Source organism: Herpailurus yagouaroundi, unplaced genomic scaffold (assembly GCF_014898765.1).
Source record: "Herpailurus yagouaroundi ecotype Mexico unplaced genomic scaffold, PumYag 164, whole genome shotgun sequence".
In the NCBI taxonomy this organism is placed as follows: domain Eukaryota; kingdom Metazoa; phylum Chordata; class Mammalia; order Carnivora; family Felidae; genus Herpailurus; species Herpailurus yagouaroundi.
The window spans coordinates 31,893,912-31,910,807 of NW_024412405.1; the positions used below are offsets into that span (position 1 = coordinate 31,893,912).

Sequence of the window (16,896 nt, forward strand, 5' to 3'; positions counted from 1 at the left end):
AAGTGCCCGACTTCGGCTCAGGTCATGATCTCACGGTTTGTGAGTTCAAGCCCCGCACCAGGCTCTGTGCTGACAGCTCAGAGCCTGGAGTCTGCTTTGGATTCTGTGTCTCCCTCGCTGTCTCTCCTCCTCCTCCTCTGCTCGCACTCTGTTTCTATGTCTCTCAAAAAAAAAAAAAAAAAGTTAAGAAAAATAAAAAAAAAAAAAGTTGGCTTATAAATTTAGGAGGTTCACGGATGTCCTGAAGTTCACTCATAGGCTTTCTAGAAATCCTTTGGATCTGAGTTAAAACTCCTGGTCTAGATATTTATTTGTTCCCTTTACCATCCCTTTTTTGTAATCTTCATATTCTCTGCTTACCCATTTCCATCTTCTCTCAGCATGTGACTTCTGTTCACATCACTACAAAAATAAAAACCATTAGGTGGAAAATTCTTTAGCCCACCAACTCTACACACCTACCTGCATCCATACTATTTCTTTGCTCCTTTTCATGTTACTTTGAAAGAAGGACCTGTTCTTGTCCATGCTATGAAGCCTTTACCCTAGGGATCTAGTTCTGTTTCATTTCTCCTGTCTAAACTGTATCTTTAGCCTTTTTATGTTTACTCACTCTTGTAAACTTAAACGAATTTCTGTCTTCTTAAAAGGAACAAAGCCTCATTGAGCTTCATTTCCTCTTTAGCTGTTGGTTCTCCTTTCTTTTTTCTGTTTTGGGGCAGAGATTCTTGAAGAGGCTTTGCATAGTCTCTGGCCCCACTGTTAATGCCTCATCTGCTGTAGTGTTGTGCCTATTTCCACCAGAGACTTTTTCCTTGCTAAATCCCATGGTCACTTGTATGTGTCTCTGGAGTGTTTAGCATGTACATTATATCCCCCTTCTTGAAACTTTCTCCTCCAGTGACTGTCTTCATGCCACATTTTCCCAGAGTTCATGCTTCCTCTTTGTTATGTCCTAGATTGCTGTGAGCTCTTCTTCCTCTGTCTGTCCATACCTGAAGTGTTGGAAAAACTCATGATGAAAATTAGGATCTCTTCTTTGCTCTAATTGTCTTCCTAGATCTCTCATTCATTTTCATAGCTTGAGTGAATGTTACCACCATCTACCTTGCTGCTTAAGCAAAAACCTTCCTGCCAAGTCTAGTCAGTTCCGTTCCTTACACAGCTATCATACTCATTTATTTCTTTGAATCCACACTGTTTTTAGTTCAGGCCTTTATCATAACTCATCCAGATTATTGTGAAATTTTCATAACTAGGTTTCCAGGTGCTAGTCTCGCCCTTTCCAACTCAGATTTCATTGGAGCCTGAGTAACCATTAAAAAATATACTTTATGTAATTTTTAAAAATTTTGAAGTATCATAATTGTCTGAAACAGAGTTCCTATTATGTGTCAACTGTTTCTACAGTGATTATTCTAATTACAGATAATGATTACTAAAAATGGTGAATAAATGGTTAGTAAAGTGATACAAGGATGGGGACAAGGATGGATACAGTGGATATGAGGGTTGTCATTTATTCAGTGTTAACTGTGTGCTGGACACTGAGCCAAGCACTTGATGTATATAAACTTCTTTATTGTTCGTAGGAAGCCTATGGGGTAGGTACTAGTTAGTACTATCCTCCATGTTATAGAAGAGAAAACTAAAACACAAAAAAGATGAGTAACTTGCTTAAAGTCATGGTCACAATGCTGTTGGAGCCAGGGTTCACACCCTGGCCATCTCATCTAGCTCTAGAGTTTAAGCTTCTAGCCACTGTTGTAGTGCCTCTCATCGTATCCCACTCTGATTTCATTAACTACTGTATTAAAATCTAAAATTATAGCTCAGTAAAAAAAAAGGTAGGAAAAAGAGTATAAAGTTGATTGTTTTGTATAGTTCCTGTTAAAGCTGTGTATGATTTTTATTTCATCCAACAAATATTTATAACATGACTTTTGCTATAAAAGCAAAAGTAGCACCAGTCTTTGAGAAAAGACAGAGATTGTGTGTCCATAATTAGAGTAATAAATTTAGGAAATCTTTTTAATAATCTCTATGAAGTCAGTGATAACCTCTTTTACATCTTTGTGGATCTAGGTGGAAACAGGCATATAGTACCTCAATAAGTATTTAGTAAATATACTATTAGTGCCTTTTATGTCTTCGATTCCTTATTGCAATGTTTATTTATTGCTTTTTATTTCAGTTGAGGCCTGTAAGAAATTGACTTAATTTTTTTTTTTTTTTAACCTAGGGGATGTCCCACCCTTGTTCAAGCACTGCCAGGCCCTAGCACACAAGTTACTGCAGGCAGCAACCACACGGCAGTACTTTTAATGGATGGACAGGTCTTCACATTTGGAAGTTTTTCTGTAAGGAATTTTTTAAGCATTAATAGTATTGCATTGTACCATTGCCTTACAATTTGTCTGTGTTAGCTGTTTTTTCTGGTTTCAGTGAAATTCTTGTGTTATAATTATTGCATATGCATATTTCCTGTCTCTACATCTAGCACACACAAGACCTGAATGACGTTACTTTGAAATAACTTTCTTCTCCAGGATAGCATTAGAATTTATTAAATTTAACAATGTATTAGAGTTGGACATGCTTATTCCAGGTCAAAATATTTTAAACATTCAGTAGAGCTAATTCTATCATTTGGAAGCGTATTTCCCAACTAGCTTGCACAGACTGATTTTTCTTAACCTATAGAACTGTTTCTAACTTAGCACTTCTTAAAGGCCTAGTTTTCTTAATAGATTTATTTAAAATTATAGTTTCCTTTTTCCTCTCCTTCTCTCTCTCTCTCTCTCTGTGTTTCCCTCTGTTTGCCTGTTTGTTTCTCTCTTTTTGCCAAAACTTCAAAAGAGTAAAAAATGCTCTGAGAGTTTTGTATAGTTTGGTCATAATAGAGATCAAGGAAAAAACCTCATAAGACTTTAAGCCTCATAAAACCTATACCATCTCTGTCATGGGTAACTGTTTACAACTCTATAACCTAAATTTCTGGGTTGGAATTTGCAGCTATTGATTTTTCAAAAATGTGAATGTGAACTTTAAGAAAAAATCTTTTCGGGCACCTGGGTGGCTCAGTCGGTTAAGTATCTGACTTAGGTCATGATCTCACGGTTCATGAATTTGAGCCCCTCATTGGACTCTCTGCTGTCAGCATGGAGCCTGCTTGGGATTCTTTCTCTCCCTCTCTCTGCCCCTGCCATGCTCTCTCACTTGCTCTTTCTCTCAAATAAACTTGAAAAAAAAAAAAAAAGAATCTTTTATTTGGAAATAATTTTAAACTTCAGAAAGGTTGCAAAAAGTAAGAGTAGTACATAGAACACCCATATACCCTTGAGCCAGATTCATCTATTGGTAACATTTTGATTTGCTTTATAACTTTTACATACATGCTCTTATTGTCCCTTACACACTCTGTGGGTGTGTGTGTAAAACTTTTTTTTCCTGAATCCTTTAAGAATAGCTTTACATATATTGTGACCCTTTACTCTTGAATACTTCAGTTTATATTTTTTTGATTGATCCAGTAATTACTTTTTGACTTTTTTTTTGTCTCCTCTAATTTATGATCAGTCATTGCATCTGATTATCATGTCTCATTAGTCTCCTTTAATCTGTACCACACCCACACCTTTTCTTTGTCTATTATGATGACATTGATGTTTTTGAAGAGTATAGTACTTTTTTTTTTTTTCCTAATAAAATGAGCCTCATTTTTGTTTCTCTGCTATTTTCTCATGTTTAGATTTCAGGTTGTGCATTCCAAGCCAAAATACTATGTAAGTGATGTTGTGTTCTTCTCAGGTATCACGTCTGGAGGCACAAAATACCCACCTGCCCTTCATTGGTGATGCAATTTTTGATTACCTGGAAAATGTTTAATTTCTCTACTGTATAATTAGTATTTTTTCCCTTGAAATTAATAAGGAATTTATGGGTTGATTCAATTAAGTGAGTCCTATTAAAAAGACACTTGTAGGGTACCTGCTTTTCATGCAGTTTCCCCCTAGATTTAGCATCCCATTCTTGCCTAGACCATTCTTTACTATAACGGTTACAAAAAGATGATTTTCTAATTCCAGCACGCCATCACATTTACCAATTGGCCCTTTGCATTTTAGTGTAAGCAAGAGCCCATCTTATTTGTTTCATACAGATGCATGTATTTGTATTTTTTTCATTACTGTCCTTAATTATTTGGTTGCTTCGATTGTCTCGTATTTCATCGATTCAAGTCCCTTCAAGCTGGCTCCTGTGTTCTTGTGACATGCCCCTTCATTTTTGGGAGCATTTCCTTATTTCCTGGCATAACAAGATGTTTCAGGCTTACCTGTAAGCCTAGAATCAGCCATTTCTCTGAGAATGCAGGTTTGTTTTAGTGGGGAATAGGATTAGACACCCAGTTGAGCACTAGGTATATTTATTGCTATGGGGTGTCTTTATATCCCCAGTACACATATATGTACATATATCTATACATGTAAGTATTTTAGAAATCATAAGCCCATACCAGTCAGTACCTCTAATTCCATTTCATCCCTATAGGGGTCTTTCTTACCTTGACCCATTCCATGTTTGTTTTGTTTCCTTTTTCCACAGTAAGAATTTTGGCTTCTAACAATATCAGTACATTTATTTCTCATTCAGTCAGTCCTAAAATATGGGCAAAATAGTTTTATATTTGATTTTCCCCTCACCACTATAAACACAAACTCACTGAAAGGAGTTCAGGATTTTCTGTCCCTCTCGCTCCTGCCCCCTTTTACCTGTGTCCCTCCCCAAAGCTAAAGGTATAAAGTCAAGTATTGTGTTTATAAGTCACGTGGGTTTTTCTTCTTACCCCAGTCCAGTGGAATTATGTTATTCCTTTGGAATAGAATTGGATTCATTTGCTTCAGTTTGCTTTTTGTTTCATTTTAAAAAATAGTTAATATTAATAAGAATAGGTACAAATAACAGATTCTTTGTGAAGAGCAGCAACAGCCAAGGATTACCCTTGTTCCCCTTGTTTCTGAAAACAAGCCCTTTTTCAGATCCATTTGTCTCACCCTGTCCTGGGGCAGGGGTTCATCTCTGTAAAGTGAGTAAGATCTGATGTCAGGGGCTAAGGGACAAAGAGAGATGACCTTTCAGCATGGAGGAGATCACTTCGTCCTCAAACAATGAATGAGGCTCCCGAGGGGTGTCAGCAGTAGTAGAAAAGGGGCAGATACAGAAGACTGTTACACAGTGGCCTCCTTCTTCTCCCTGTGGTAACAGGCCCCCTAGCCCTTCCTGGGAACACACAGGTTAAAATGCTGACGCCTGACATGTCATGCCCCCTTTGAGCTCTCAGACTTCCAAGGAGAGAGGCTTGTGGCCCAATGCACTGTTTCAATTTGTTTTAGTTTTAGGATCCCTCTTCTCATATCCTTAGGTGTAATTTTATTTTTTGAATATGTAGAACATTGACATGTTTCTAAAAGTTAAGTTATGCAAAAATAGTATATACTCTGTCAAATGTCATTTCCCCCCTATCCGTTTTACTCCATGCTTGTAAGTAATAAACTTCATTGTTTTCCAGTTTATCCTTCCTGAGTTTCTTGTAGGGATTAATAAATAAATAAGTACACACATATACTGTCTACATCTGCATTGTATAGATACAGGTTTGTGTGCATATATGTATGCGTATGTATGTAACACATGTATCTATAATTATTTCCCCTTCTTTATTTTTCAAAAGGTAGCATTTTATATATGCTCTTCTGCACTTTGCCCTTTTTACTGTACTGTATTTCCTGGAAATCACTCCATGTTCGTAGAGATCTTCCTTATTCTTTTTTTTTTATTTCTGCATAGTACATTGTACATATATACTATATTTTATTCAGTCAGTTTCTTATGCTTGGACATTTAAGTGCTTTCCAATATTTTGCAACAAAACAATAAATACTGTTAGAGGTGTATCTTTGAGGTAAATTTCTAGAAGTAAGGTTGCTGGGTTGAAGGTTAGTGCCTGTGTAGTTTTGTGAGATATTAACAACTCCCTTCTGTTTTGTATTCTCGCCAGCAATGGATGAGAATTCCTGTTTCTCCACAGCTTTGCCAACACAATGCACTGTCATGCCTTTTAATTCGTGACAGTCTGATGGGTGAGAAGTGGCCCTGCACACTTTGAAGCCTTTTTCCTGTAGCTGGTGCTGTGAACCTTCAAGCCCTTAACCTACATTTAGTGTTTTGACATTAAGGGTTAGGTTTTCTCTTTGGGTAGATGATTTTACCAGTGCTTTTTCCAAGTCCTCTGTACTCCTCTCTTCTTCTCAAGCCACCCCTTTTGCAGGCTTCACCCCCTCCAACTTGCAGTGGCAGGTGGGTGGAGAAAATGGTTGGAATTTGTTTTATTCCTCTGGTTACAGGTGACTTAAAGGTCAGCAGATCTGCTATTTCCTAATACTGCTGAAGGCTTGAGTGATGTGTGGTTTTCTTTGCCCTGTGTATTGGTTTTTATATTGTTTTGCGGGGGAGGGGCGATTGTGAATGTTAATATTTGAAATCAGACAACCATTATTGTCCTCTACCCCTAGAAGTTCTAGTTGTGAACTTTCATGAATTTAAATATGGTTTATGTGTAGCCATATTCTGAATGCCTGGGGTTGTCCAGGCATCTGTTGTATTTTTACACTGCTTTTCTTTACGTTAGTTGGTTGATAGTAAGGGAGTAGATACTTATTTCAGTAGTTAATGACAAATAGAATTATTTTTCTTCTGAAAGCATAATGTCCTTGAATATGATATATTTTGCTCACTGTTCACATTCTTATGGGGTTTTTTTTGTTTGTTCTGGTTTTTTTTTGTTTTTTTTTTTTGTTTTTTTTTTTTTGTCAAAAAATAAGAACAGACATTGAAAGAAGCTGAGAATAAACATCAGGGTTTTTTTGGCTTCTCTGTTCCTGTGCTTGCCACTTTTCCCTCCCCTGGCTCAGCCCAGTGATTGAAGTTCTGTTGCTTTTGCAGTCACTTTGTGGCTGTGGTTTCTTGCTATGATGTTGGAGTGATAGAACTCACTAGAAACCTAATAGTTGGGGTGAGAATTAACCAGGCTGTTTATAGTGCTCCAGACTCCCTTGTTCTTCAGCTTTTTTGCTAATGGTTTCTCATTCCCATTACTTACAGACAATGATGCGCTGGAAGTCAAGATCCAGCATTTTCCACCCTCCAGAGGGTTTTTGGAAGGGAAGTTTTTGGGGGGGGGGGGAGGGCGAGCTCCTGAGCCTGGGGTGGATGAATGTTTACCTATCCACCATCAGCATTCTTTTATAGCTACTAGCTTAGTGGAGAAAGGCTTCCTCTTATTTTTTAAATTAAACTCTTACCTAACCTAGTACCTGTGGACAGCCATAGTTTTAAATAAGTTAACAATTATTTACTTAAGATACCATTCCTTAACATTGTTTCTGCTGTTTATCTTGAAACATAAATGAAATAACTTACTAACACATGATCATGTGAACATACTTAATTTTCAAATTGTATTCACAAGTTGTAGTATTCATTATTTTGGCCTTTACTCAAATATTTTCAGACTGTGATTTTAATAGTGACTTTCATTGTATACTGTCAATATCACAGTGATTTTTTTCAAAGTGAATTTTTTAAATGAACAATTTGTAATACTAATTTTTTTTAACATGTTGTATATTGTACTTTCCATTTAAATGTAGGTAAAGACAATATTTCAGGGAGATTTCTTGCATGGAAAATATTTAGCTTTATTATTGTTTTTTAATAATGCATTTTGTGGCTTATTAGGAGCAGAGTTTCTAAGAATAATAGAAATTATTTTATTTCTATATAAATTTTGGTCCAAATTTCACATGAATGTCATTAATAAGTAAAAGTACTAACATAAATAAAGAATAATTTTTCATAGAGCTATTTTTGTCTACTGTCTTCTTAATTTTATAAAAAATCAGATATTTTTTTATCCAATAATGTTGTTATTATGGTTTATTTAATTTTTTAGAAAGGACAACTTGGCAGACCAATTTTGGATGTGCCATACTGGAATGCAAAACCAGCTCCCATGCCTAACATTGGATCAAAATATGGAAGAAAAGCTACCTGGATAGGTGCAAGTGGGGACCAGACTTTCTTGCGAATTGATGAAGCACTTATTAATTCTCATGTACTTGCTACATCAGAAATTTTTGCCAGTAAACACATAATAGGTAATATCCCTAAAAAACGTCCTTCCCAAAATCATTTTCTTGATTGATAGTAAATGATTCATCATCCTTCCTTATCATTAGATAAGTCTTAGAGCTTTTTGTTTTCTTTCTGTTTGAAGAAATTTTAAAGAAGCTTCTAAGTGTCTGTGTTTATATGAGTATTTATAAGCTAGGGAGTCGTGGAAATATGAACCAAATTGAAGTAGGATAAACCCTGTGTTGGAAGGAGGAATTTTTGTATATTAGTTCTGGTTAGGTAAATGGTAGAAATTAATTTTTATGAAAGGTTATGTAAGTCAAACTTTGAAGTCCCATCTGTAGGTATCAATCTATACTTGTGTCTGTGATACCATAAATAATTATATAATAGGGTAATATAGATTTTAAGAGCATGTGTTGTGGATTTAGAACACCTGAGGTTTTAGTCCTAATTCTATTACTTAAAAATGTTTAGTTAATCTATTTAAATCTCAGTTTTGTCTCATCTGTGAAATGGATGTAATAATAATACTTACCTTATAAGTAATACTTAATTTCTAAGCTGAGGGTATGTAAAAGGGTAATGCATTTTTAAGATGTATAAATGTCTTTCCTCAAGGCTTGGTACCTGCTTCTATGTCAGAACCTCCTCCATTTAAATGTCTTCTGATCAATAAAGTGGATGGGAGTTGTAAAACTTTTAATGACTCTGAACAAGAGGATCTGCAAGGATTCGGTGTGTGTCTTGACCCTGTGTATGATGTCATTTGGAGGTAAGCTCTGTTTATAAAATAGAGTGGTGAATAAGTTTTGATCAAATTATACTTTTCTGGTGATGTAAAATTCATGTATAAGCAGACTTTACATACATGAGTACTTTCCTATTTAACTGTGCTTCCTGGGACCTTTAGAGTGTAGTGCAGTGATTAAGGCAGCCAGGCTGCCTCAGTTTATCCCACATCCACAATTTGCTTTCTGTGTCAACTTGGAATAGTTATCATGGCTCTATGTGCTTCACTTCTGTCATTTATAAATTTGGAATGATAGGGGCGCCTGGGTGGCTCAGTCGGTTGAGCGTCCGACTTCAGCTCAGGTCAAGATCTCGCGGTCCGTGAGTTCGAGCCCCGCGTCGGGCTCTGGGCTGATGGCTCAGAGCCTGGAGCCTGCTTCCGATTCTGTGTCTCCCTCTCTCTCTGCCCCTCCCCATTCATGCCCTGTCTCTCTCTGTCTCAAAAATAAATAAACATTAAAAAAAAATTAAAAAAAAAATAAATTTGGAATGATAATAGTACCTACCTCATAGATTGTTAGGAGAAGTGAAGAATTTAGAGCTGAGGCACATAGTAGGTGCTATAGAATTGTTTGCCACTGTCATTATATTAAGCACTTTTACTTTTAAGGATTCTGTTACGGGCGCCTGGGTGGCGCAGTCGGTTAAGCGTCCGACTTCAGCCAGGTCACGATCTCACGGTCTGTGAGTTCAAGCCCCACGTCAGGCTCTGGGCTGATGGCTCAGAGCCTGGAGCCTGTTTCCGATTCTGTGTCTCCCTCTCTCTCTGCCCCTCCCCCGTTCATGCTCTGTCTCTCTCTGTCCCAAAAATAAATAAATGTTGAAAAAAAAATTAAAAAAAAAAAAGAATTCTGTTACTATTTTTGGTCTTTCAGCAATCATATCTAAACTGCGTAGAGCTCATTCTTTATTCATAAATATTGAATTATTACCGACTATGTAGAAGAAACTGTGCCAAACATAGTACAGAATAATTAAGGTAAATAAACTCGCCCTTTATGAATGCACATAACAGAATCCCCAAATTGGTAGAGAAATGTCGAAATATATAGGGCTACCAAACTCTGGAAACTGTAAAAATGTAGAGAATGGATACAGATACACTAGAGACGCAAATTATATTGCATTTGTTTAAAATTTATTATGGTGCTTTATATACATAATGAGTAAAGAAAAGTGTTTTCCCTTTCAGCAACTCTAGGTTTGAATACTAGTAGGAGGTGTCCCCTGCATTACCAGAGTGACTTATCACAGGACTTACCTCCCCCGCCCCGCCCCAATCCCTTGCATTGTTTATTTGGCCAACCTCAGTGGACAGGAATTAGATAAATTGAAAGGTTTAAGTAGCACTAGTAAGGAAAGGCAAAAGGCTTTTTCTGTCTTCCTTCCTCTGCACGTGCCTGCTTTCATTTCTATCAGCCAGCCACGTCTTAAGAGGCCATGCTATCATTCCTAAGGCTGCATTCAGAGTGAAGTACTTATATTGCTTCCCAGGTTGCTGACCAGCATAACTATCTTACTCGGACACTTTGTGAGAAGGTCTGGAAGCCAGAATTGAGTAGTGCTTTTCATTCTCCTTGGCAGCATTACATAGGATAGATTAGATAATGAAAGACTGCAGGTAAGTAGTCTTATAGTAAATCTTATGGAGACATGAAATACTAGGAATCAAAATTAGAATGGTCATGTGGGATAGCATGGAGGGTATAGAAAGGTACATGGTGTAAAGATAGACTAGTCATTAGTTATTTACTGATTACAAGTCCATACACAAGAGACTTAGTTACCAAAGAGCAAGCACTGGTTTGGACCTAGGGTGTTTTATTTTCTAGAATCTTTATAGAATAAATATATGTTTAATTTTTAAATGAAGTAAATTTGCATTAGCAAAATAAAAGTTGACAGGGTGGAATTTGTTTATGGATACATTCACTAAATTAGAAATGCATTCTCTACATTAGTTAATAGCAGAACTGGATTCTAATAGTATAACTAGAGCCATTTCCTAGAGTCTTAACAGAACTCAGAAGTGTGGTAGGCAGTTAGTTGAACCTTGCCTTTTTCACATATGGTGATAACCTTGGGAGAGATGATCTCAAATGTCTCCACAGTCCTTGACCATTTACCCCTTTGTTCCAGAACAAAGATTGAGAGATGAAGAGCAGTCACTCCTCCAGTGTTTCACTAAAACAGCTGGAGGGTGTTTTCTTGTAATCAGAATTAGAGTTTTTATTCTGTTATCCTGACTTCAGGCTATTTTATGTCCTTTGTGTTTTTCACTAGGGTACTTGCATTTTACAGCTGTCATAGGTACTGCAGATTCAGTATTAGCTTAGTTTGACTTTCCTTCCATCCAGAATGCTTCTTTTTGTAGTCTTAACAGAGAATTTCTCCTGTATAATTAGAAACTTAACACCTATAAAAAGCAGATGAATGTTAAGAATAGCAATTTTATTTCCCACTTCAAATATATATACAATTAATACATGAATATGTGTTTTCATTTTTAAAAAAATTTTTTAACGTTTGTTCATTTATTTTTTTAATACGAAATGTATTGTCAAATTGGTTTCCATACAACACCCAGTGCTCATCCCAACAGGTGCCCTCAATGCCCATCACCCACTTTCCCCCCCCCCCCCCCCCCCCCCCATCAACCCTCAGTTTATTCTCAGTTTTTATGAGTCTCTTATGCTTTGCCTCCCTCCCTCCCTATTTTTTTCCCTTTCCCCTCCCCCATGGTGTTCTGTTAAGTTTCTCAAGATCTACCTAAGAGTGAAAACATATGGTATCTATCTTTCTCTGTATGACTTATTTCACTTAGTATAACACTCTCTAGTTCATCCACGTTGCTACAAAAGGCCGTATTTCATTCTTTCTCATTGCCAAGTAGTATTCCATTGTATATAAAAACCACACCTTCTTTATCCATTCATCAGTTGATGGACATTTAGGCTCTTTCCATAATTTGGCTATTGTTGAAACTGCTGCTATAAACATTGGGGTACAAGCGCCCCTATGCATCAGCACTCCTGTATCCCTTGGGTAAATTCCCAGCAGTGCTATTACTGGGTCATAGGGTAGATCTATTTTTAATTTTTTGAGGAACCTCCACACTGCTTTCCAGAGTGGGTGCACCAGTTTGCATTTCCACCAACAGTGCAAGAGAGTTCCCGTTTCTCCACATCCTCGCCAAAATCTAAAGTCTCCTGATTTGTTAATTTTAGCCACTCTGACTTGTGTGAGGTGCTATCTGAGTGTGGTTTTGATTTGTATTCCCCTGATGAGGAGTGACGTTGAGCATCTTTACATGTGCCTGTTGGCCATCCGGATGTCTTCTTTAGAGAAGTGTCTATTCATGTTTTCTGCCCATTTCTTCACTGGATTATTAGTTTTTCGGGTGTGGAGTTTGGTGAGTTCTTTATAGATTTTGGATACTAGCCCTTTGTCCAATATGTCATTTTAAGATATCTTTTCCCATTCCGTTGGTTGCCTTTTAGTTTTGTTGATTGTTTCCTCTGCAGTGTAGAAGCTTTTTATCTTCATGAGGTCCTAATACATTTTTGCTTTTAATTCCCTTGCCTTTCAGGATGTGTCAAGTAAGAAATTGCTGCGGCTGAGGTCAGAGAGATTTTTTCCTGCTTTCTTCTCTTGTGTTTTGATGGTTTCTTGTCTCAAATTCAGGTCCTTTATCCATTTTGAGTTTATTTTTGTGAATGGTGTAAGTAAGTGGTCTAGTTTCATTCTTCTGCATGTTGCTGTCCAGTTCTCCCAGCACCATTTGTTAAAGAGACTGTCTGTTTTCCATTGGATATTCTTTCCTGCTTAGTCAAAGATTAGTTGGCCATACTTTTGTGGGTCCAATTCTGGAGTCTCTATTCTATTCCACTGGTCTTTGTGTCTGTCTTTGTGCCAATACCATGCTGTCTTGATGATTACAGCTTTGTAGTAGAGGCTAAAGTCTGGGATTGTGATGCCTCCTGCTTTGGTCTTCTTCTTCAAAATTATTTTGGCTATTCGGGGTCTTTTGTGGTTCCATACAAATTTTAGGATTGCTTGTTCTAGCTTCAAGAAGAATGCTGGTGCAATTTTGATTGGGATTGCATTGAATGTGTAGATAGCTTTGGGTAGAATTGACATTTTAACAATATTTATTCTTCCAACCCATGAGTATGGAATGTTTTTCCATTTCTTTATATCTTCTTCAATTTCCTTCATAAGCTTTCTATACTTTTCAGCATACGGATCTTTTACATTTTTGGTTAGGTTTATTCCTAGGTATTTTATGATTCTTGGTGCAGTTGTGAATGGGATCAGTTTCTTTGTCTTTCTGTTCCTTCATTATTAGTGTACAAGAATGCAGCTGATTTCTGTAAATTAATTCTGTATCCTGCGACTTTGCTGAATTCATGTATCAGTTCTAGCAGACTTTTGGTGGAGTCTGTCTGGTTTTCCATATATAATATCATGTCATCTGCAAAAAGTGAAAGCTTGAATTCATCTTTGCCAATTTTGATGCCTTTGATTTCCTTTTGTTGCCTGATTGCTGATGCTAGAACTTCCAACACTATGTTAGCAAACAGCAGTGAGAGTGGACATCCCTGTCATGTTCCTGATCTCAGGAGGAAAGCTCTCAGTTTTTCCCCATTGAGGATGATATTAGCTGTGGGCTTTTCATAAATGGCTTTTATGATGGTTAAGTATGTTCCTTCTATCCCGACTTTCTCGAGGGTTTTTATTAAGAAAGGATGCTGAATTTTGTCAAATGCTTTTTCTGCTTCGATTGACAGGATCGTATGGTTCTTTTCTTTTCTTTTATTAATGTGATGTATCACATTGATTGATTTGCGAATGTTGAACCAGCCCTGCAGCCCAGGAATGAATCCCACTTGATCATGGTGAATAATTTTTTTTTATATGCTGTTGAATTCGATTTGCTAGTATCTTGTTGAGGATTTTTGCGTCCGTATTCATCAAGGATATTGCCCTGTAGTTCTCTTTTTTTTGCTGGGTCTCTGTCTGGTTTGGGAATCAAAGTAATGCTGGCTTCATAGAATGAGTCTGGAAGTTTTCCTTCCCTTTCAATTTTTTGGAACAGCTTGAGAAGGATAGGTATTATCTCTGCTTTAAATGTCCGGTAGAATTCCCCAGGGAAGCCATCTGGTCCTGGACTCTTATTTGTTGGGAGATTTTTGATAACTGATTCAATTTCTTTGCTGGTAATGGGTCTGTTCAAGTTTTCTATTTCTTTCCATTTGAGTTTCAGAAGCGTATGGGTGCTTAGGTATTTGTCCATTTCTTCCAGGTTGTCCAGTTTGTTGGCATATAATTTTTCATAGTATTCCCTGATTATTGCTTGTATTTCTGAGGGATTGATTGTAATAATTGCATTTTCATTCATGATTTTATCTATTTGGGTCATCTCCCTTTTCTTTTTGAGAAGCTTGGCTACAGGTTTATCAATTTTGTTTATTTTTTCAAAAAACCAATCTTAGTTTCATTGATCTGTTCTACAGTTTTTTTAGATTCTATATTATTTCTGCTCTGATCTTTATTATTTCTCTTCTTCTGCTGGGTTTGGGATGTCTTTGCTGTTCTGCTCTATTTCTTTTAGGTGTGCTGTTAGATTTTGTATTTGGGATTTTTCTTGTTTCTTAAGATAGGCCTGGATTGCAATGTATTTTCCTCTCAGGACTGCCTTTGCTGCATCCCAAAGCGTTTGGATTGTTGTATTTTCATCTTCATTTGTTTGCATATATTTTTAAATTTCTTCTCTAATTGCCTGGTTGACCCATTCATTCTTTAGTGGGGTGTTCTTTAACCTCCATGCTTTTGGAGGTTTTCCAGGCTTTTTCCTGTGGTTGATTTCAAGTTTCATAGCATTGTGGTCTGCAAGTGTGCATGGTATGATCTCAGTTCTTTTATGCTTATGAAGGGCTGTTTTGTGACCCAGTATGTGATCTCTCTTGGAGAATGTTCCATGTGCACTGGAGAAGAAAATATATTCTGTTGCTTTGGGATGCAGAGTTCTAAATATATCTGCCAAGTCCATCTGATCCAATGTATCATTCAGGGCCCTTGTTTCTTTATTGATCCTGTGTCTAGATGATCTATCCATTGTTATAAGTGGAGTATTAAAGTCCCCTGCGATACCACATTCTTTTTTTTTTTTAATTTTTTTTTTCAATGTTTATTTATTTTTGGGACAGAGAGAGACAGAGCATGAACGGGGGAGGGGCAGAGAGAGAGGGAGACACAGAATCGGAAACAGGCTCCAGGCTCCGAGCCATCAGCCCAGAGCCTGACGCGGGGCTCGAACTCACGGACCGTGAGATCGTGACCTGGCTGAAGTCGGACGCTTAACCGACTGCGCCACCCAGGCGCCCCTCCTGCGATACCACATTCTTATCAACATGGTTGCTTATGTTTGTGATTGTTTTATATATTTGGGGACTCCCGTATTTGGTGCATAGACATTTATAATTGTTAGCTCTTCCTGATGGATAGACCCTGTAATTATTATATAATGCCCGTCTTCATCTCTTGTTACCACCTTTAATTTAAAGTCTAGTTTGTCTGATGTAAGTATGGCTACTCAGCTTTCTTCTGACTTGCAGTAGCATGATAGATAGTTCTCCATCCCCTCACTTTCAATCTGAAGTTGTTCTCAAGTGTAAAATGAGTCTCTTGTAGACAGCAAATAGATGGGTCTTGTTTTCTTATCCATTCTGATACCATTTGTCTTTTGGTTGGAGCATTTAGTCCATTTACATTCATTGTTGTTATTGAAAGATATGGGTTTAGAGTCATTGTGATGTCCGTAGGTTTCATGCTTGTAGTGATATCTCTGGTACTTTGTGGTCCTTACAACATTTCACTCACAGAATCCCCCTTAGGATCTTTGTGTGTTTGGGAAAACCTTTATCTCTCCTTCTAATCTGAATGACAGACCTGCTGGATAAAGGATTCTCAGCTGCATATTTTTTCTGTTCATCACATTGAAGATTTCTTGCCATTCTTCTCTGGCCCACCAAGTTTCAGTAGATAGGTCTGCTACTACCCTTATGTGTCTAGCTTTGTAAGTTAGGGCCTGTTTATCCCTAACTGCTTTCAGAATTCTCTCTTTATCCTTGTATTTTGCCAGTTTCACTATGATATGTCGTGTAGAAGTTTGATTCAAGTTACAGCTGAAGGTAGTTCTCTGTGCCTCTTTGATTTTAATGCCTGTTTCTTTCCCCATATCAGGGAAGTCTCAGCTATGATTTGTTCAAGTACACCTTCAGCCCCTCTCTCTTTCTCTTCCTCTTCTAGAATTTCTATGATACAGATATTGTTCCATTTGATTTCATCACTTAGTTCTCTAATTCTCCCCTCATACTCCTGGATTTTTTTTATCTCTCTTTTTGTCAGCTTCCTCATTTTCCATAATTTTGTCTTCTAATTCACCTATTCTCTCCTCTGCCTCTTCAATCCGTGCTATGGCCGCCTCCATTTTTTTTTGCACCTCATTTATAGCATTTTTTAGTTCCTCCTGACTATTTTTAGTCCCTTGATCTCTGTAGCAATAGATTCTCTGCTGTCCTGTATGCTTTTTTCAAGCCCAGTGATTAATTTTATGACTATTATTCTAAATTCTTGTTCCGTTATATTGCTTAAATCGGTTTTGGTCAATTCGTTAGCTGTCGCTACTTCCTGGAGTCTCTTTTGAGGAGAATTCTTCCGTTTCGTCATTTTGGATAGTCCCTGGAGTGGCACAGAACTGCAGGGCACTTCCCCTGTGCTGTCTGGAGTAACTTGTGTTGGTGGGTGGGGCTGCAGTCAGACTAGATGTCTGTCCCCAGCCCACCACTGGGGTCACAGTCAGACTGGTGTGTACCTTATCTTCCCCTCTTCCAGGGACAGGACTCACTG

The 16,896-nt window shown here is 37.4% G+C and overlaps 1 protein-coding gene across 15 annotated transcripts in view; it reads left to right on the forward strand.

The window, feature by feature from the left end:
• The window catches only part of MYCBP2 (MYC binding protein 2), a 290,879-nt gene that overhangs the window by 112,052 nt on the left and 161,931 nt on the right, over nt 1-16,896 (forward strand). For all 15 annotated transcript variants that reach the window (XM_040487281.1, XM_040487282.1, XM_040487286.1 and 12 more), the window contains 3 exons: nt 2,243-2,360; nt 8,012-8,216; nt 8,815-8,968. In XM_040487281.1, the coding sequence (XP_040343215.1) occupies nt 2,243-2,360; nt 8,012-8,216; nt 8,815-8,968 (477 nt within the window). The remainder of the gene's footprint in view (nt 1-2,242; nt 2,361-8,011; nt 8,217-8,814; nt 8,969-16,896) is intronic.